The 22256-nt window shown below is 36.9% G+C and overlaps 1 protein-coding gene across 1 annotated transcript in view; it reads left to right on the top strand.

The window, feature by feature from the left end:
- The window catches only part of SIK2 (salt inducible kinase 2), a 127106-nt gene that overhangs the window by 63344 nt on the left and 41506 nt on the right, over window positions 1-22256 (top strand). Inside the window, exon 4 of the mRNA XM_065881842.1 lies at window positions 20266-20427. Within this exon, the coding sequence (XP_065737914.1) occupies window positions 20266-20427 (162 nt within the window). The remainder of the gene's footprint in view (window positions 1-20265; window positions 20428-22256) is intronic.

The following is a 22256-nucleotide window of genomic DNA, read 5'->3' as shown; positions in this document are numbered from 1 at the left end:
GTATTTAAAATTGTTGTATCTTCTTCTTGGATTGATCCCTTGATCATTGTGTAGTGTCCTTCCTTGTCTCTTGTAACATTCTTTATTTTAAAGTCTGTTTTACCTGATATGAGTATTGCTACTCCAGCTTTCTTTTGATTTCCATTTGCATGGAATATCCTTTTCCATCCCCTCACTTTCATTCTGAATGTGTCCCTAGGTCTGAAGTTGGTCTCTTGTAGACCGCATATATATGGGTCTTGTTTTTGTATCCATTCCGCAAGCCTGTGTCTTTTGGTTGGAGCATTTAATCCATTCACGTTTAAAGTAATTATCGATATGTATGTTCCTATGACCATTTTCTTAATTGTTTTGGGTTTGTTTTTGTAGGTCCTTTTCTTCTCTTGTGTTTCCCACTTAGAGAAGTTCCTTTAGCATTTGTGGTAGAGCTGGTTTGGTGGTGCTGAATTCTCTTAGCTTTTGCTTGTCTGTAAAGCTTTTGATTTCTCCATGGAATCTGAATGAGATCTTTGCGGGGTAGAGTAATCTTAGTTGTATGTTCTTCCCTTTCATCACTTTAAGTGTATCATGCCACTCCCTTCTGGCTTGTAGAGTTTCTGCTGAGAAATCAGCTGTTAACCTTATGGCACTTCCCTTATATGTTATTTGTCGTTTTTCCCTTGCTGCTTTCAGTAATTTTTCTTTGTCTTTAAGTTTTGCCAGTTTGATTACTATGTGTCTCAGCATGTTTCTCCTTGGGTTTATCCTGTGTGGGACTCTCTACACTTCCTGGGCTTGGGTGGCTATTTCCTTTCCCTCGTTAGGGAAGTCTTTGACTATAATCTCTTCAAATATTTTCTCTGGCCCTTTCTCTCTCTCTTCTCCTTCTGGGACCCCTATAATGCAAATGTTGTTGCATTTACTGTTGTCCCAGAAGTCTCTTAGGCTGTCTTCATTTCTTTTCATTGTTTTTTCTTTATTCTGTTCCACAGCAGTGAATTCCACCATTCTTCCAGGTCACTTATCCGTTCTTCTGCCTCAGTTATTCTGCTATTGATTCCTTCTAGTGTAGTTTTCATTTCAGTTTTTGTGTTGTTCACCTCTGTTTGTTCTTTAATTCTTTTAGGCCTTTGTTAAACATTTCTTGCATCTTCTCAATCTTTGCCTCCATTCTTCTTGCTGGATCATCTTCACTATCATTATTCTGAATTATTTTTCTGGAAAGTTGCCTATCTCCACTTCATTCAGTTGTTTTTCTGGGGTTTTATCTTGTTCCTTCATCTGGTACATAGCCCTCTGCCTTTTCATCTTGTCTCTCTTTCTGTGAATGTGGTTTTTTTCCCACAGGTTGCAGGATTGTAGTTCTTCTTGCTTCTGCTGTCTGCCCTCTGGTGGATGAGGCTATCTAAGAGGCTTGTGCAAGTTTCCTGATGGGAGGGACTGGTGGTGGGTAGAGCTGGCTGTTGCTTTGGTGGGCAGAGCTCAGTAAAACTTTAATCCACTTGTCTGCTGGTGGGTGGGGCTGGGTTCCCTTCCTGTTGGTTGTTTGGCCTAAGGCAACCCAACACCGGAGCCGGCCCACCCGGGCTCTTTGGTGGGGCTAATGGCAGACTCTGGGAGGGCTCATGCCAAGAAGTACTTCCCAGAACTTCTGCTGCCAGTGTCCTTGTCCTCACAGTGACACACAGCCACCTCCTGCCTCTGCAGGAGACCCTCCAACACTAGCAGGTAGGTCTGGTTCAGTCTCTTATGGGGTCACTGCTCCTTCCCCTGCGTCCCGATGCACACACTACTTTGTGTATTCCCTCCAAGAGTGGAGTCTCTGTTTCCCCCAGTCCTGTCGAAGTCCTGCAGTCAAATCCTGCTAGCCTTCAAAGTCTGATTCTCTAGGAATTCCTCCTCCTGTTTCCGGACCCCCAGATTGGGAAGCCTGACGTGGGGCTCAGAACCTTCCTTCCAGTGGGTGGACTTCTGTGGTATGTGTTCTCCAGTTTGTGAGTCACCCACCCAGCAGTTATGGGATTTGATTTTACTATGATTGTGCCCCTTCTACCGTCTCATTGTGGCTTCTCCTTTGTCTTTGGATGTGGGGTATCTTTTTTGGTGACTTCCAGTGTCTTCCTGTCGATGATTGTTCAGCAGTTAGTTGTGATGGCCACTATTAAACTCTGGCTTTAATAAAATTTTCAGGTTAGTGAGAAAGGTATCAACCTGTGTCTTAGAGTGCTTTATTTTAAACTTTTGAGTGTCAGGAGTATGTAGTAATGGCGTTTGGTTTTCCTGATAGTAATGATTAGAAACCCATGCTAATCTCTTTTCTGGTTAACCACACCTGTAACACAAGGCTAGCCAGTTAAACCACCTGGAGACATCATTAAAATGTAAGAGTTGAATCTGCAAACCCAACTCTATGAAGTCATGTCCTTTGTCGAATATTAATGTTTCAAGGACCACAGGAGAAAACTTTACTCAAGACTATACCTGTTCCTCTGTTATTCAGGATCATCACCACTAAATTCTTAGAACCAGTAGGGGTCATAAGCATTTACAGCTTTTCTCATGTTAAAAAGAAACATTTATTAATTAGCTATGTGATACAATTCAGAGGCCTTAATTGTATTTCTGTCACTCTGAGAACTCTTGTTTTGGCACACTAATAGTAGCTTTATGAAATGTTAGCTCTTGTTATCTAAAACTATCAGAGGTAGGGATCCAGGCTTTCCTGCCTGTGTTAGACCCCTGAATACTGCCCCAACGAAAACCATTTACCTTTTATCTTTCCTGTGAGCTTCTTGGATTTGATCTGTTTTCTAGTAGTCATTTCCACCTAGGATTCTGTCCTTTCCGCGTCACTGCTGATTGAGTAGTAGCTTTAGAACTGCCACCCCAATACATCTAACTTCTCTCCAGCCCTAAACTAAGTGCCCTAGGGATTTTTGTACCATAAATTACAGAGAGAAGAGGTGCGATAAAAATAAACCAGGGGGGAACTGTACACTTAAAAATGGTTAAGATGATAAATTTTGTTATGTGTATTTTACCACAATAAAAAAATTTTCATAAATAAACCAAGGGAAATTTGAAGTCACATTTTTACACAAAGCTGATATCCACTGAAGTATTAATATTGAATTAAAAAGCAGCCTTAGAAATTGTATTAAGTATATTTAGAAACTGAGACCTAGAAAGGTTAAGTGATTTGTGTAAGAGCTGATGATAGAGCGTTTTCAACATTAGCCCATGTTGTTTTGGAGCTATCTTCTTTAATTACTTCCTTGACTTAGGAGTAGCCATAACTAACCCCTCTGCCTATTTTATCTTTCTTTGGAATTGAAGCATAGTTGGTTCTTCAGAACCATGTCTAATCAGCACTGAACCTGGAAATAGGAGGCAGTGGGTAAGTCTAGGTGCTAATAGTGGGCAAACTGGCTTGGAAAAAGTGATCAATTGACCTCCTTCTGCGAGGAAACCAGACTAATCCTTTTTGCATCATCTTACGTAACAGAGACAAAAATTAATGCAGTCTACATGAGCAGTTCCCAACCAGTTGTTCTTCAAGGCCAATCAAATTGGTTTTGATATCTAAAAGTCTTCCAGGTGTGTAAAAATAATACAAGTGTACGTATAATAGCGAACACAAAATATTACATAAATTGTGTGACAGAAATGGCCAAAAGATTTCTTGGTACAATTGTAGTTCGTTATATAGCTGAGCAGTCCTCTCTTTTCTAATATTGAAAATTTTATCAGTCATATTTCTGCTGTGATAATGTTACATAACTCCACAATTCAGTGATTTACATCAACAAATTTTTTGTCTGTGGGTCAGCTGGGGTCGCTTTATTTCAGGCTATAGGTTGGGTTCAGATGTGCTCCACATGTTTCTCATTCTGAAGCATGCTCTTCTCACAGCACTTGGTAGAAACACAAGGGATCAAGTCAAACCACACATATGCCCCATGACCAAGACCAAAGGCAATAGGGTGGGGATATATACCATCTATTCTACTGGGAAGCATTGCAGAGTTACACAACAGAGAGTATAGATATGTATAATCCTTTTACAGGAACAGAGTAAAGAAATGGGAACAAAATTCTACCACAGACACATTTCAACCTTGTAATGTCAGTTTGTTACTGAATTAACTGTTGTCTTTGATTTCTAAATAATTGAGCGAGTAGCTAGGGACTTGTTTTTTCCAGCTAGTCCTTTCCTTTCACTGTTCTCCTTTCTCCTCTGTGACAAGTGACTTCACAATGTCATTATTACTTACCTGTGTAGGACCCCAGGAAAAATACATCATAGTCAAGCCACTGGATGATAAACTAAGGGGCTTGACTTTTCCTGAATTTGTTTACCCAAGAAACGTGATTTGCTCTTTAACTAATTTTGTTGCAAGAGCTTCATTGAAAAATTGTTCTTGCCCAGACCAGCTTAAGCTACAGTCTTGACTTCTCTGTGCACATTTCTGAATGAAGCAATATAGCCTGGCTTCATTGTTTTCCACTCTCAATTCACCTGAAGAACTCAATGAAAAAATAAAAGAAATATATTTGTCCTTTGAGTTATGAGTGAATGACAACAATGTCTTAGATCTCAAGTATTTGCTAACACTGTATCTTTAGAGTATATATACAGAAGACAAAATATTAAAATTAACAAGTTTTATTCCTCCTTCATCAGCATCTTATTCTGTAAGCTTGGCATTTGAATCCTAATTCCTAAAAATTGCATGGTTTGGTAAACCACAGCCTGTTCTTTAGACTGTATTTCTTTCATTCTTAAGAAATAATTGCATATCAAAATCAAAATCGCTATCTGGATGTATTTATCTGTGTAAAGAATGTGTTAGAAGTGTGACCAGATTGCATTTATAAATATTATTATAACACTACCATAAGTTGAGTAAATAGCACACAACATCAGTAGTTCAGTTTAGAGTGAGTCATTTATCAGTCCAGTCATATTCATTACTCGGAAATAATTCACAACAGACTTTGAGGTCCTATAGAGATGATAAAAATAGGTGAGATGAAAATACCTATTTAAGGAATTGTCTGGAATGTTTAATGCCATTGAGATGACATCATCATCTGGTAGTATGAAATATGACTGGGTACTTTCCTAGGCTATTCAGTTGACTTCTTTTTTTTTTAATTATTGCCTTAAAAGCAGTTCTGGTACAGTTAATGAAATGTTACTATATATATTGAAATCAGTAAGAGAACCCAGCTCTTGCTCTGGAATTATATTAAGAGAGTTTATGGTGTTTCAGACAGTATCTCATCTTATGTCTGTAAGCCTGACATCTCTTCTGTTGTCTTGAAGAGATAAAGTTTTTATTATTTAGCCTTCTTTTCTCATATGTATTATAAATTTGTTTGCATTATTAGGGACTGAGTTTTATTTCCTTCTGGCTCTCATATCAGCCATCAGGACTGTTCCACAGGGGTGCTTAAATCTTCTGTTTAAATTTTTGCTTTATGGAACTGTATTGCTTATTAATATAGAGTTCACAGTTTCAGATTATTTTTAAGTAATTTAAAAATGTAAGTTAGATAAGGTCTCTCACCTACTTAAAACCATTAACTAGTGTCCCAATATTTTAAAATACAGACTCCCTCCTCAGGCTTCTAAATTCTTGCTGAGTTTGACCTTGCTTCTTCAGTTTCATCATATGCCTTCCCCTTTTCCTTGATCTTTATGCTTTAGCCTCATTGGTTTCTTCCGGGTTTCATGAGTGTGCCACATCTGTTCCTTGAATGCTTTTCTCCCCAGTTGAAATAGTACCTTCTCATAAAGGCCTCTCATGATCACCCTATATAAAGTAGCTCCCCCAGGTACTTTCCAGAGGATCACCCTATTTCTCTGGCATTTATTATACTTTAAAATTACAATTTTTTATTTGTCTACTTATTTATTGTTGTTTCCTCCAACCAAATACAAGTTTCATGAGGCCAAAGTGCTGAGCGTAGTGGCTGACACAAAGAGGTCACTAAAGTATTTGTTTTTGTTTTTTTTTCTTTACTATTTTTTTTTAACATTTTTATTGGAGTATAATTGCTTTACAATGGTGTGTTAGTTTCTGCTTTATTTATTTACTTATTTACACCCTTATTGGAGTATAGTTGCTTTACAATGGTATATTAGTTTCTGCTTTATAACAAAGTGAATCAGCTATACATATACATATATCCCCATATCTCCTCCCTCTTGCATCTCCCTCCCACCCTCCCTATCCCACCCCTCTAGGTATTTGTTGAATGAATGAATAAACAGATGACTCTTGTACTGTAAGCTCACAATAGGAACTTCCCTGGTGGCACAGTGGTTAAGAATCCACCTGCCAATGCAGGGGACACGGGTTCAAGCCCTGGTCCGGGAAGATCCCATATGCAGCGGAGCAACTAAGTCTGTGCACCACAACTACTGAGCCCACGTGCTGCAACTACTAGAGCCCATGCTTCACAACAAGAGAAGCCACTGCAATGAGAAACCCGTGCACCACAACGAAGAGTAGCCCCCACTCGCCACAACTAGAGAAAGCCCTCACACAGCAACGAAGACCCAACACAGCCAAAATATAAATTAATTAATTTATAAAAAATAAACTCACAATAAAGTTTGACTTTTTCCTTAATTTGATTCCATGAGAGAGAAAGCGTTGTGCTTCAAGATTGACCTGAAAAGAATCAGTACAATTGAGGGCCCAAGTCTTCATATGCTACTGTGCTCATTATTCTTTTGCAATTGAATTTATTCTGATTCATAACTGAGATGTGTCTGTGTGTTTTTTTTAAGATCTGTACACATATATAGAAACTGGGCCAAAAATCATGTTCTTTTACTTGTTTATCTTTACAAGTCTTGCTTGATTTGCTGTATTTCAAATTGGAAATATAATTTTTTCTAATGCATATTTTGTGTTATAACTACTAGACTCTTACTAGACACTGCAGACAGCATATTTTCATGCAACAGGATAAAGAAATTGCTGTGTATAGATGGAAGTCAATAGGATAGATATGAAAATAAAATACTCTAAAAATATTCTCTGCCGTAAAGTTAGAATTCATGTGTGGAGCAGTTAAGGTAGGACCCTCCCACAAAGAACAAAATTTTGGCTTTTTTTACTGAAAAATCCGGGTAGTCAGGGGTCTAAATAACTTTTCCTAGGTCACTTAGCAGTGAGAAGTAGAAACAGCATGCATAATCAGGCTTGTCTGACTCCATAACTTTTTCTGCTATATTTTGATATCTTCCTAGGTACAAGGAAATCAGAGATTTATTTTACTTATGTGTTTTTTAAAGATACAACAATTTTTTGAAGTCATCAGTTTGTTTGCATCCATTACTATCATCAGATATTGCAGTCTGTTGGCTTCTGTGTGTGGTTTATATGTAATGTTAGAAAAGTTTGACCATATTTGCTTTTAATTGTTGCTGAAGACTTAAAAGTAGAGTCACAGAAGTTGATTGTAAATAATCTTTAAAACTTTAAAGTCTGTAACTAAAAATTCATCTTCTCAGAAGATTGTGGTTTGTTTCAGTAGTTCCACATAGCTTGAAGAACTGATTCAGAGTCTAACAGATGCGAACAGTCTAATGTAGGGAAATTGCTGAAAGCACAATTAAATTGCCAGAGTATATACCACAAGCAACAATTTCCTTTAATTTTTGACAAACACCCAATTTGAAATGATTATATACTTACAAAAACAAACAGAAAAAAGCAAAATGTTTTTAAATCTATAGTTTCATATTCATAAATGTATCTCAAGGTTAAAAGTTTAATGTAATATAATAGTATAAGTAATATTATAATCTAATATTTAAAATTAGGATAACCCATGTTATCCTAATTCAGTATGGATCATACACCTAATCCATTTTCTGTTAGTGTTTACAGTGTAAGGTGGTACATATATTAATGTGCTAAAAACTGTTTTTCAGGTTTTTATTTAATGGACCTTCCTTTCTTAATTATATTTTTTCCAAGAGTAGTTGGTTAGAACCAGCACAGGCTAAATTGACCAAGACTAGAGTCTTGATCTACAGTGAGATAGAGTTTTATTTTATAGTAATATTTTGTACTGATTAGAGGAAAGAAATGTTAGAGAAAAAGATGAATAGAGATTTGAATTTTGGGATGGAAAATTATGGATCTTCAAAGTATTTTGAAGAGAACAAATGAACCAATTTTGATTACCTTACTGGAGCTTCAGGATTCATAATGGTCACATTCCTGAAAACACGATCTCTCTTCAACTTTAGTAATTAGAAATGTGAAATCTTTGTAAATTTGTGGGTTAGGAACCTCTGACTGGGATTTAATTATCTGAGGTGGGGTGTTTTTTAAGGCTATTTAAGCATAAAATATTAAATTGGCATCAGCCTTTTTACTTTACTCCCAGATTAGATTGATGAAATTACAAATTAAATCTTTTTAACGTAACATTAAATATTTAATTGCATAAAGTATTAATCTTTTGGACTGTTACTCAGCTCCAGCTTGAAGGGATGCTAATAATTTCTGGCCGAAGAGCATTAAGCTTAAAGGTAGTCATTCAAAGATTCTGACATTCCTGAAATTTGAGAAGAGTCAGCTGGCTGGGTTTCTCCACTTTGATAAGAGGCTGGGAAAACTGCTCCTTATCCCTGGGGAAAGATAAGGGATGCCACGTGGTGCTGGTGGTGCTGGTGGTGATGTTGATGTTGATATTGAGAGCAACTAAGATTTACTGAGCATTTATTATGTCACACACTGTGCTCTGAAATCTAGACTTACAATCTATAAAAGCAATATGAAAACACTGATTAATTATACCATTTAAATCTTGAAACCTACTTATTGGGGCTTCAGCTATACGTAATTCAGGGGTTGGTAGAAGATGACTCTTGAATTTTTGAGGTTGAGTGACTGTAAGATGATAGTTATAGTGACTTAGAAGGTGGTAATGAAGTTTATAAAAAGAAGGATGAGCTCAGTCTTGATAGCACTGCAGTAGCAGAAAGAAAAATCTGTTTAAATACACAATAGAGTAGCTGCTGAAAGGTCAAATGTGCTTGGCAGATCTGGAGGTTATTTTTATAAAATTTCTAATCAGGGAATGAAATTCTCCAAGGAAGAATTTCCTAACCTTGATTAAACTTAAGATTTTATAGACCCCCTTGAAATTGCACATAAAATTTTATGTGTGTGTTTGTATGTAAGTATAATTTTCATTAGATTCTCAATAGAGTCTGTGACTAGAAAGTTCCAGGCCAGATGTTAAGACATATTTTGACTGGAGTGACTGAAGAGGTATCCCTGAGACAGGCAATGAATGAGAAGAGTATGAAAGAAAACTAAAATCATCCAGCTAAGAATAAAGCAGATCAAAGATTACCCACAGGAAGGTGAGAGTTAATTCTAAGAGGGAAGGAGTATAGAAAAAGAAAAGCAAAAAGCCAGAACTATACTATGATAGTTTTATGTGGTTAGAAGAAAAAGAAGAGCCAGTTAGTGAAAGAGATGGAGGAAAACCAGGCAGACACGGAATCGAACAGGGAGAGATGTTTATTTTGGAAACCAGTTAAGTATAAAATATAATTGAAAGGTCATAAAAGATGAGAACTGAGGAAAGGTAATTGGCTTTAGCCTAGGGAAGTTGCCAGGAACTTTAAAGCAATGTTGGTGGAGTGTGAAACATATCATAAGGGGCTAATGGGTAGATAGTAGTTAGAAAAGGAAGGTAGCCTGAGTCAACCCCTGAAAATATAGTAACAACAACAATAGTAATAATCATAGTTGAAATAATAGCAGCTAATGTTTTGAGCACTTATGTGTGTCAAGGCACCATGAAAAGGTTTTTTTCTTTTTTAATTGCTTTTTTTTTCATTTAATCTTTACGTGAGGTGGATTCTATTATTATTCCCATTTTTGGATTACCAAATGAAGGTTTTGGGAGGTTAAGTAATTTGCTTAAGTTCACATAGTTAGCAAGTTCGTAAAGACAGAATTTGAACCCAGGCAGCCTGACTCCTGAGCCTTCAATCATAGCACCGTACTATTAAATACTAAAAGTATCTGCAGTGCTGTAAGAGGAATGTGGAAGATTTCTATATAATGCTACGAAGTGGAGAAAAGAAGGGATAAACGTTGTGTGAGATATATGTACGTATTTTCACATATAAAATGAAACACAGAAAGGGTAAACCAAACACTAATAAAAACAGTTACCTATAGGCAGAGGAAGGAAACAGGGATGGAAGCAAGTCTTCTCAGACTGTATCTTATTACATTGTTTGTTTGTTATTTATTTTTGGCTGTATTGGGTCTTCGTTGCTGCGCACGGGCTTTCTCTAGTTGCAGTGAGCGGGGGGCTACTCTTCCTTGCAGTGTGCGGACTTCTCATTGCAGTGGCTTCTCTTGTTGTGGAGCATGAGCTCTAGGTGCGCGGGCATCACTAGTTGTTGCACACAGACTCAGTAGTTGTGGCATGCAGGCTCAGTAGTTGTGGCTCACGGGCTTAGTTGCTCCGCGGCATGTAGGATCTTCCCGGGCCAGGACTTGAACCCATGTCCCCTGCATTGGCAGGTGGATTCTTAACCAGTGTGCCATCAGGGAAGTCCCTTATTACATAGTTTTAACTTCAGCATCATATTAAACAACAGGTAAGTATTTTACATGATCAAAAAATAAGGTTAAATCAAACAGGAGAAAGAAAAATAACCCCTAATATTTGTAAACAAACACATAAATATACTATCTTTATATCATGTTAGCAACACAACACACAGAACTAGCTCTTAAGTAACTTTAAAAGGTAGTATTTAGATAAAACAGTATATTCTTAGGACAATATAATCTCAAGATAAAAAGAGCTGCAAAGAAATGTTAGCTTTTCAACTTCATCAGTAATTTTCTTGTTAGTAGTAGTATTAGTATAGCTATTTTGAAACTATTTCATGTATTGTAGGATAAAGCAAGTAATTTATGTTAATGTTAAGAACCAGGATCTTTTATGTAAGAGAACAAGAAATACAAATATAAAAATCAAAGAAAAGTAATTCCTATAATGCCAAATTTGAAAGGGAATGAATTCATTTATTTTTTTTTTCCTCACTTATTTCCTAGTCTGTCCCTGAAAGGCTTAGAAACAGTACCAACCCAGTAGTAGAAAGTGCCTTGAGCACCCAGATACCATTCCCCAGTAAAAACAACCAAGGCTTCTTGAAAAAAATTACTGATTCCTGGTTGGGGACAGGAAGTATTCAAGATAAGCATCAGACATTTTTATTATGCCAGAAGGCAACAAAGGCATTATTTCTGTGGTCATGTTTCAAAAAAAAAAAAACAGTATAAAGGGGTTCCCACTGGTCAAAGATGGGGAAATTTGAGCATCAAAACGAGCAATGACTGTAGTTGATTGAAATAGTAGAACATATAAAAATCCATGCAGTCATTATGATACTTTAGAGAATCATGAGAGAGAGAAAAAAAGCAAGCTAAAAAATAAACACAAATCTTACTAGTTATCATTGGAAGTAGCTAGTGTGCCATCCTCTTACTCTGAAAATTGTTACTTAATGAGGAAGAATTAAGCATTCATACTTCTTGACCTGTTTTAGTTGTATTTCAGGATAACTAAATAGCCCTTACTGACAGGAGAAGAATTTCATCTAATAAATGTAGCAGGAATAAAACAAAATTAGAAACTCACAATTTCGTAACCCCAATGAAATAATTGATTAAGGTACCAATAAATATTAATATTAGTGCTGTGGTCTCAGTGTGGCCCCTGTTCCAATGTCTTAAGCTTCCCCTGTGCACCTCTTAAAAATATATGAATTTCTGGGCCCTTTCCAACACCTACTTTATCAAGAACTCTGAAGGTAGGTGCCAGTAATTTGTTATAACAAACCCACTAAGGGTTCTGATGTACACTGGAGCTTGAGGGCCATATTACGAGGAAAAGTGATGAGAAACTTTAATTGAAGGATCAAGGTATTACCACTCCCCCACCCCCAAACTCACTGATCAATCTTAGCATTCCTAAAAGCAGGAGAACCACATTATATTTATCCAAGTAGATGGGCCTATGACATATTCTCGCCACCCTCCAAAAAAAATTAAACCTGAATCTATTCTATACTTTATACTTGAATTCCAAATTATAGAAAATACAGAAGATAGAAGAATATGTTAAATAATATCATGAGGAAGCAAAGGACAAATCCAGAAATTCTATAGGACAGCTGACCCAGTTTCTTTAAGAAGTCAGTAGCACGGGAAAAAAAAAAGGAAGGTGGGGGTGTCAGTGGGGGGCTGTTCCAGAATAAAAGGATTGCAAAGACAAAATAAGCAAATACAAAATATACATCTTATTTGGATCCTGATTCAAATAAACCAGCTGGGGAGATTTGAATTCAAACTGCATATTAGACGGTATTAAAAGAGTTGTTCATTTTGTTAGGTGTGATAATGGTACTGTGGTTGTGTAAGAAAATGCCATTTATTTTAGAGATACGTAAAAAGTATTTAGGGTGAAACAAAATGATTTGCCTTAGGTTACTACAACAAAAAGGAAGAAGGAAGGAAAGGAGAGAGGGAATAAGGAAGAAAAGAAAGGAAAAAAGGATAAATGAAGCAAGTATGGCAAAATGTTGATAACTTTTAAATCTGGAGGATTCATTACATTATTGGGTTGGCCAAAAGGTTCATTTGGTTTTTTCCGTAAGATGGCTCTGGAAGCACTTAGTTGTCCTTAACTTCATTCAAAACAATTTTGTTAGATTGTATGTGACAGTTGTCACATCAGCATGCATTTTAAAAAGACTTATCAAAATTGGCGAATTTTTGTGTAGCCATTTTAATATTAAAGATGGAAGGAAAACAACATTTTCAGCATATGCTTTATTATTTCAAGAAAGGTAAAAATGCAACTGAAATGCAAAAAAAGATTTGTGCAGTGTACAGAGGAGGTGCTGTGACTGATCAAACGTGTCAAAAGTGGTTTGCGAAATCTCGTGCTAGAGATTTCTCACTGGACGATGCTCCACAGTCAGGTAGACCAGTTGAAGTTGATAGTGATCAAATTGAGACATTAATTGGGAACAATCAATATTGTACCACACGGGAGATAGCTGACGTACTCAAAAGATCCAAATCAAGCTCTAAAAATCATTTGCACCAGCTTGGTTATGTTAATCACTTTGATATTTGGGTTCCACATAAGTTAAGCGAAAAAACCTTCTGGACCGTATATCCGCATGCAGTTCTCTACTTAAACGTAATGAAAACGTTCCTTTTTTAAAACAAATTGTGACAGGCTATGAAAAGTGGACACTACAATAATGTGAAATGGGGGGCTTCCCTGGTGGCGCAGTGGTTGAGAGTCCGCCTGCCGATGCAGGGGACACGAGTTCGTGCCCCTGTCCGGGAAGATGCCACGTGCAGCGGAGCGGCTGGGCCCGTGAGCCATGGCCGCTGAGCCTGCGCGTCCGGAGCCTGTGCTCCGCAACGCGAGAGGCCACAGCAGTGAGAGCCCCGCATACCACAAAAAAAATAATAATTAAAAAATAATAATAATGTGAAATGGAAGAGATCATGGGGTAAACGAAATGAACCACCACCAACCATACCAAAGGCCAGTCTTCGTCCAAAGAAGGTGATATGTATATGGTGGGATTGGAAGGGAGTCCTCTATTATGAGCTCCTTCCGGAAAACCAAATGATTAATTCCAACAAGTACTGCTCCCAATTAGACCAACCGAAGGCAGCACTCAACGAAAAGCGTCCGGAATTAGTCAACAGAAAATGCATAATCTTCCATCAGGATAATGCAAGACCACGTGTTTCTTTGATGACCAGGCAAAAACTTATAGCTTGGCTGGGAAGTTCTGATTCACCCGCCATATTCACCAGATGTTGCACCTTGGATTTCCATTTATTTAGGTCTTTACAAATTCTCTTAATGGAAAAAATTTCAATTCCCTGGAAGACTGTAAAAGGCACCAGGAACAGTTCTTTGTTCAAAGAGATAAAAAGTTTGGGGAAGATGGAATTATGAACTTGTCTGAAAAACGGCAGAAGGTAGTAGAACAGAAGGGTGAATACATTGTTCAATAAACTTCTTGGTGAAAATGAAAAATGTGTCTTTTATTTTTACTTAAAAACCGAAGGCACTTTTTGGCCAACCCAATATTTTCTCTACTTTCATGTATGTTTGAAACTTCTATAATAAAAAATTTTTAATTTAAAATGCAGAAATACTTATTAGGATATATTTATTCCTGTGCTAGCCTTTATCACAGTTTATTGTAATTGCCTGTTTACTTGCCTATCCCAGTATTTCTCAAATTATCAGTATTTCTCAAATTATCACTATTGAAACACCGATTTTTTTGATTGGCCTGTCTGTCACAGACCATGGTTTTTGTAAAAATACAATAAAAATCAGTTACCATAAGAGCAAAATTGGGGGGTGGGGGAGGACATACAAAATATAGCCTTAAAGAGTTTTGTTATTAAAACCAACAAACATAAAATTACATTTCACTTAACAATCAGAACAAATGTAAACATAGGAAAGAAGAATTTTTTAAACTGTATCCAGTCATCAAAAATACACACATAGGCAATTAGTATAGAGAATTGCTATTACACTCATAAGTTTGTTTTTTTTTAACATCTTTATTGGAGTATAATTGCTTTACAGTGGTGTGTTAGTTTCTGCTGTATAACAAAGTGAATCAGCTTTACATGTACATTTATCCCCATTTCTCCTCCCTCTTGCATCTCCCTCCCACCCTCCCTATACCACCCCTCTAGGTGGACACAAAGCACCGAGCTGATCTCCCTGTGCCACGCAGCTGCTTCCCACTAGCTATCTGTTTTACATTTGGTAGTGCATATATGTCCATTGCCACTCTCTCACTTCGTCCCAGCTTACCCTTCCGCTGCCCCATGTCCTCAAGTCCATTCTCTACATCTGTGTCTTTATTCCTGTCCTGCCCCAAGGTTCTTCAGAACTTTTTTTTTCTTTAGATTCCATATATATGTGTTAGCGTACGGTATTTGTTTTTCTCTTTCTGACTTACTTCACTCTGTATGACAGTCTCTAGGTCCATCCACCTCACTGCAAATAACTCAATTTCATTTCTTTTTATGGCTGAGTAATATTCCATTGTATATATGTGCCACATCTTCTTTATCCAGTCATCTGTCGATGGGCATTTAGGTTGCTTCCATGACCTGGCTATTGTAAATAGTGCTGCAGTGAACATTGTGGTACATGACTCTTTTTGAATTATGGTTTTCTCGGGGTGTATGCCCAGTAGTGGGATTGCTGGGTCATATGGTAGTTCTATTTTTAGTTTTTTAAGGAACCTCCATACTGTTCTCCATAGTGGCTGTATCAATTTACATTCTCACCAACAGTACAAGAGGGTTCCCTTTTCTCCACACCCTCTCCAGCATTTATTGTTTGTAGATTTTTTTGATGATGGCTCTTCTGACCGATGTGAGGTGATATCTTGTAGTTTTGATTTGCATTTCTCTAATGACTAGTGATGTTGAACATCCTTTATGTGTTTGTTGGCAATCTGTATATCTTCTTTGGAGAAATGTCTGTTTAGGTCTTCTGCCCATTTTTCAATTGGGTTGTTTGTTATTTTTGATATTGAGCTGCATGAGCTGCTTGTAAATTTTGGAGATTAATCCTTTGTCAGTTGCTTCATTTGCAAATATTTTCTCCCATTCTGAGGGTTGTCTTTTCGTCTTGTTTATGGTTTCCTTTGCTGTGCAAAAGCTTTGACCGTTTCATTAGGTCCCATTTGTTTATTTTTGTTTTTATTTCCATTTCTCTAAGAGGAGGTGGGTCAAAAAGGATCTTGCTGTGATTTATGTCATAGAGTGTTCTGCCTGTGTTTTCCTCTTAAGAGTTTTTTAGTGTCTGGCCTTACATTTAGGTCTTTAATCCATTTTGAGTTTATTTTTGTGTATGGTGTTAGGAAGTGTTCTAATTTCATTCTTTTACATGTAGCTGTCCAGTTTTCCCAGCACCACTTATTGAAGAGGCTGTCTTTTCTCCACTGTATATTCTTGCCTCCTTTATCAAAGATAAGGTGACCATATGTGCATGGGTTTCTCTCTGGGCATTCTATCCTGTTCCATTGATCTATATTTCTGTTTTTGTGCCAGTACCATATTGTCTTGATTACTGTAGCTTTGTAATATCATCAAAAGTCTGGGAGCCTGATTCCTCCAGCTCCGTTTTTCTTTCTCAAGATCTTTGGCTATTCGGGGTCTTTTGTGTTTCCATACAAATTGTGAAATTTTTTGTTTTAGTTCTGTGAAAAATGCCATTGGTAGTTTGATAGGGATTGCATCGAATCTGTAGATTGGTTTGGGTAGTATAGTCATTTTCACAATGTTGATTCTTCCAATCCAAGAACATGGTATATCTCTCCATCTGTTTGTATCATCTTTAATTTCTTTCATCAGTGTCTTATAGTTTTCTGCATACAAGTCTTTTGTCTCCTTAGGTAGGTTTATTCCTAGGTATTTTATTCTTTTTGTTGCAATGGTAAGTGGAAGTGTTTCCTTAATTTCTCTTTCAGATTTTTCATCATTAGTGTATAGGAATGCAAGAGATTTCTGTGCATGAATTTTGTATCCTGCAACTTTACCAAATTCATTGATTAGCTCTAGTAGTTTTCTGGTAGCATCTTTCAGATTCTCTATGTATAGTATATAAGTTTTTTCTGTTACCATAATTAAGTAGTTTTTTAATGTGAAATGTGTGCTTTTTGCATGTTCTCTTTAGACCTTGTGCATTAATTTGAGCTTGGATTGATAACAGTGCCCCTCATGGGGATGATATACTAAACCTAAACTGATGTAATTTGCAGCCACAGGTTTTTGCCTCAGTTACTTTCTCATCTCTCAGCAAATAGTATAGTTTTGGAGGATGTTTACACTGCAGAAATCATAAAGAGTGGGGAAGAAGATCATAGATATGCTTAAATACTTGCTGAAATTTTCACTTAAGAAGTGAAAATACCATCTCTTTAAATAGTTGGTCTCTTAATCTCTGGAACATGGATGTTGTCATTTTTCTCACCGTGTGTTACAGGCTTATTGACATGTGATGACTGTAGCTTCAAACGGTAATTTTAGGTTCAGATATACCACACCTTTGTTTTTCAGACAGTCCCCTTCCTGCCAGGCTTCAAAGCTTTTTCACCCCCTTGGCTCTAGTGGTTCCAGTTTGGACTGATCGCTTCAAAAAACAATTACTGTAGATTGTGCTGTGCTTCCCAAGACTCATTTTGTAGGCAATAGTTCAGGTTATTTTTCCACATGTATTAACTTGTACTTGTTCACATTGGATCTGTTAGGTTTCTCTGTGTTGTCGAAATCTCAAAAATCTTTCCCATTGACCCATTGATGCAGAATTTTCAACAGGAAGAAATTTTGTCTACTTGGAGAAGTCAATCATTTGTGAAAAAATTGTCTCATCTAGTGATAGATACAGTTTAAGTAGCATTTGTGTGGAATCTTAGGAAAGATATTACTAACTAGCCAAAAGATAATCCCTTACAGAAAACGTATTGCATTCCCCTTGGGCATTTCTGTTTGCCCAAGGATCCAATCCTTTATTAGATTTCCCAGCTCATCCAGTATAGAAATGAGGCTCTGGTTTACTCTTTTGAATAGAAAGCACACTGTTCACTTGCCAGTTTACTTATAGTCGCTCTGATAACAGTTCGGACATTTTGGCCGAAAAGTCTACATATTAGTTCTTAAGTGATCCTTTTTTCCCCTTCACAAGTATGAATGGCTACTGTGTGTGCTCTGTAAAGGCAAAGGGGAGTTGTGACGAGCTGATCATCTTGGTTTGTGATACTATCAGATATAGAAAAATATACAAAATGTTCACTTACATTTAAAGCCTATAACATGTAGAGTATAGCACTCCTACTCCATACTTTTATAATACTGTTTTTGGAGCGTTTCGTGATACCATCCATATTAAGACACTAGTCAGACAAGTATTTAGTAAGTGCTTCACCTGTGCTGTTTTGTGCATAGTGCTAAGCAGTGTGGGGAGTGCAGAAGAGAATGACGTGGCCCCTATCCTCAGGAAGCTTAAATGATGGTATCTTTTATTTTCTTATACACAGAGTGTTAGAATTAGGGCTGTTTGTGTCTGCATGTGCACCCAGATGTGCACGCACATTGAGATATTATGATATATATACAGATAATTAAAGTGTGAGGCAGTGTGTTATAAGTGATAAGGAGTTCAGAGGAAAGAGATTATTACTACTTGAGTGATGAGGGACTGTTTTAGGGCAAGGTGGCATTTGAGCAGGGTTTTGGAAGGATAGTTAGGATTTCAGTAGGAGTCTAGTAAAGAAGCCTGTTACAGTTTTAAAACAGTTTTTTTCAAAGGTTCTAGTTCCAGATCAGCCATTCACTTACCAGTTGTCTGAATTCAGCCAGATTACTTAATGACTCTGATCTTCAGTTTCCTCATCTACAAAATGGGAATTAGAGTAGTAGTTATCATAGAGGGCTTTTAGGAAGATTAAGTGAGATACTGTGACATGAACATGCTTTATAAACTGTAAGGTACTGTACAAATGTTAGTAAATTTTATAATACATATTGAGGATGGCATGAGCCAAGGCATGGAATTTAAAAACTAGTAAAACCAAAGCCTAGAGCAGAAAATATGTGAAGGTGACTATAAATATTCATTCATTCATACAGTTCCTAACTTCGTAAAATAATCTTAAATAGGAAAGCGTTTCAAGGTTTATGTTGACCCCCTTTCCCTCAAAAGACCATTTCAGAGGGCTTTTAGATCTTCAGGTAAAACTTGAATAAATTGTAATGTTTTTAGTTTTATTGAATTCATACAGAATTAATTCATACAGAATTAATTTTCGAATAAACTGCTTTAATAGATATTATAACATAGCACAAAAATAGCTAATGTATCTTGCACAGTATATTTGTTTAAAGAACATGGTTTTGAGAACAAGTCTGCATGTTTTGGGGTATATCAGAATTGCTCCACTGATGAGAACAGGGTGAGAATTATTTAAGTTACTTTCAGGGACCGTTGTATCTCCTTTTACAGGTGGTTTGTACAGTAACTTCATGAATGGTCGTTTAAAGGAAAGATATCCCTCGTCTGATGAGATGTCAGAATTTATTCATGTTCTTTGTTTTAAATAAATTTTATTTTTAAAATGTGGTTAGGAAAAATATTCAATAAAATTTTCAACAAAGAACAGAGAGAGTGTTTGGGCTTTAAAAGACATTTTTTTAAATTGAAGTATAGTTGATTTATAATATGATTAGTTTCAGGTTTACAACATATTCATTCAGTATTTTTACAGATTTACCCCTTTTAAAGTTATTACAAAATATTGACTATATTTCCCTGTGCTGTACAATATATCCTGGTTGCTTGTTTATTTTATACATGATAGTTTGTATCTCTTAACCTAAAAAAGCATTTTGAATTGTACTGTGGATATTATGCCAGTTGCTATTGTCTGGTCTTGGGCTCTCTCCACGTATCTGGGCTCCAGTGAAAATATGATTAGAATTACTTTTCTCAGGGCAAGGAACTTGGAAAACAGCGTTTTACTTGAACACTAACTCTCATTATTAAAAGAACTTTTTTTGTTTTTTGTTTACTGTATGATATCACTTATATGTGGAATCTAAAAAATACAAGAAACTAGTGAATATAACAAAAAAGAAGCAGACTCAGATATAGGGAACAAAGTAGTGATTACCAGTGGGGAGAGGGAAGGAGGGAGGGGCAATATAGGGGTAACGGGATTAAGAGATACAGACTATTAGGTATAAAACAATCTACCAGGATATATTGTACAACACAGGGAATATAGCCTATATTTTATAGGCTAACTATAAATGGAGTATAACCTTTAGAAATTGTGGATTACTATATTGTACACCTGTAACTTACATGATATTGTACATCTACTATACGTCAATTAAAAAAAAAAAAGACCAACCCTCTCATTTTATGATTGAGGAAGTTGAGGCACAGAGGGGAAAAGGCACTTAGCCAGGACCTTGAACTTGAGTCTCTGTGTGCTGTATTTCCCTTCATTCATTCTTTTATTGTTATTGTTATTAACTAATTTTGAGATTCTAAAAAGAACTTTTTGAGGGGAAAAAAAAGAATCCTGAATACTAATAGTGGGGTTTTTTGGTGTCTGTGAATAATTCTCAATTCTTTCTTCTTTTACAGACTACCTTGCTAATCACGGCCGGTTAAATGAGTCTGAGGCGAGGCGCAAATTCTGGCAAATCCTGTCTGCTGTTGATTACTGTCACGGTCGGAAGATTGTGCACCGTGACCTCAAGGCTGAAAATCTTCTGCTGGATAACAACATGAATATCAAAATAGCAGGTAACTGGGACACAGCTGGCTCTACCGTGATCAGATATGAGCCATGGCACTCAGGGTGCAGAAACAGACCTTCAGGCAGAGATTCAGGAGCCTCCACCCATGACATCAAGCTCTCTCAGAATGTATTTTATTCATTTCCTTAGTCCTATGTGTAATAATGAAAAGTAAGGGAAATAAGTTCCTTATCAACGCACACCGTGGCAGGACTACGACTGGGGTCTGATTTGTATCCTCAGTCTGATTTGTGTTCAGGCCCCTTTGTGGCACTCCACTGAGTGTGTGATGATTGGAGGGGCTGATAGGGCTGGAGGAGTAGCATAGGTTGCTGGTGCTCTACCCTGCTCTCTTAATTACGACTGGTGGCTGCAAAGAGATTGTAGACAGAAGAATGACAAAGGAGGTAACGGCAGTAGAATGAGAAGCACCTTGCCTTCTTCTGATACAATAGGGTTTTGATTTATAACATGGAGACTAAGGATTATTTTGCTAGTTTTCCTCCTACCCTTTTCACAATTCGCAAAATCTTTTATAAATATTTTATATTCCAAGTTTCCTTTTTCACATGGTCAGAACTCTCATTCAGTCAATAAATATTTATGTGTCAGGTACTGTGCTATGCTAGGTACTAAGGATACAAATCAAAAAGTCATTTCCTGTGATCGTAAAAGTCTGGTGCGGAAATAAGAATAATGAAAATACAATATAATAGTTGCCAAAAAATATATGTACAGAGTGCAATAGGGATGTAGGAACATCAGTCTATCTGAGAAGTCAGGAAGCTGCACAAAGAAGGAACTCTTTGAATTTAGGCTTGAGAGATGAGTTAGAAGCTTGCCAGGGAGATAAACAGAAGTAGGACGGGTGAACTGTGTAAATAACCACAGGTACGAGAGAGAAAGAGATTGAAATTGTAATGGTGGGGAACCATTGCTCAATATTAGTTAAATGTAAAATCTGTAGTTATGGGGGATTGATACAGGAAGAGCAGGTAGGCGAAGATCAGAATATGAAAGGTCTTGAAGGCCATGAAAAAGATTTTAGAGTTTATTCTGTAGGTAATAGGGAGCATAGCCTATTGGAAATTTTAAGGCGGGGATGGAGATGAAGTGGGACTGGGACAAGGTGATTAGATTTGCATGTTAGAAAGATGTCTCTGGCCACAGAGTGAAGATAGGTGGGAGATGGGGGTGAGACTGAAGACAGGAAGACTAATCAAGAACCTAATGTAGTAGTCCAATTAAGAAAATGTGGGTGTGTGCTAGAGTACAGCAGTAGAGGTTGTAGGTGTGGGAAGGAGAGAGAGAGATTTATTCTGGTTAGGGTTTGGAAGAAAATAAGGGGCACAAAGCAAAAGCTTAGCAAAGTTGTAAGTGGTGGTGTTTTGTCTTAGGGTATTAAAGAGGGACAGAGGCATCCACATGAGAGAAGCTGACCAAGAAGTGGCTGACTAGCTAGGTTGGATACTCACTGGACTCACTAAGTTTAGGGAGAAAACAACTGCCTTAGTTTGCTGCACTGTGGTATAAAATATAAGTGAAAAGCCTCTGATTTGTACATTTAACTGGTTTATTTCTATGCCATTTATCATTCATTTTCAACTTGGGCATTTTAGAGAAGGCAAATAATTTTTACTTACTTTAACTTTTACTTACTTTAATTTTAATAATTAATTTTAAACACCAATGTCACATTTGTTTCAGGGAAGTAATGGATTTTTCATTCTGTAGTCTGTGATTTTTTTTTTTCCCTAATGGAATTGCCTGAATAAGAGTGTTTTTTAAGTTAATTTGCTACATTCCCATTATATATGAAGACTTATACTGATTTAT

The sequence above is a fragment of the Phocoena phocoena genome, chromosome 8 (genome assembly GCF_963924675.1).
Source record: "Phocoena phocoena chromosome 8, mPhoPho1.1, whole genome shotgun sequence".
NCBI classification, from domain to species: domain Eukaryota; kingdom Metazoa; phylum Chordata; class Mammalia; order Artiodactyla; family Phocoenidae; genus Phocoena; species Phocoena phocoena.
This window is presented reverse-complemented; position numbering and strand designations above follow the sequence as displayed.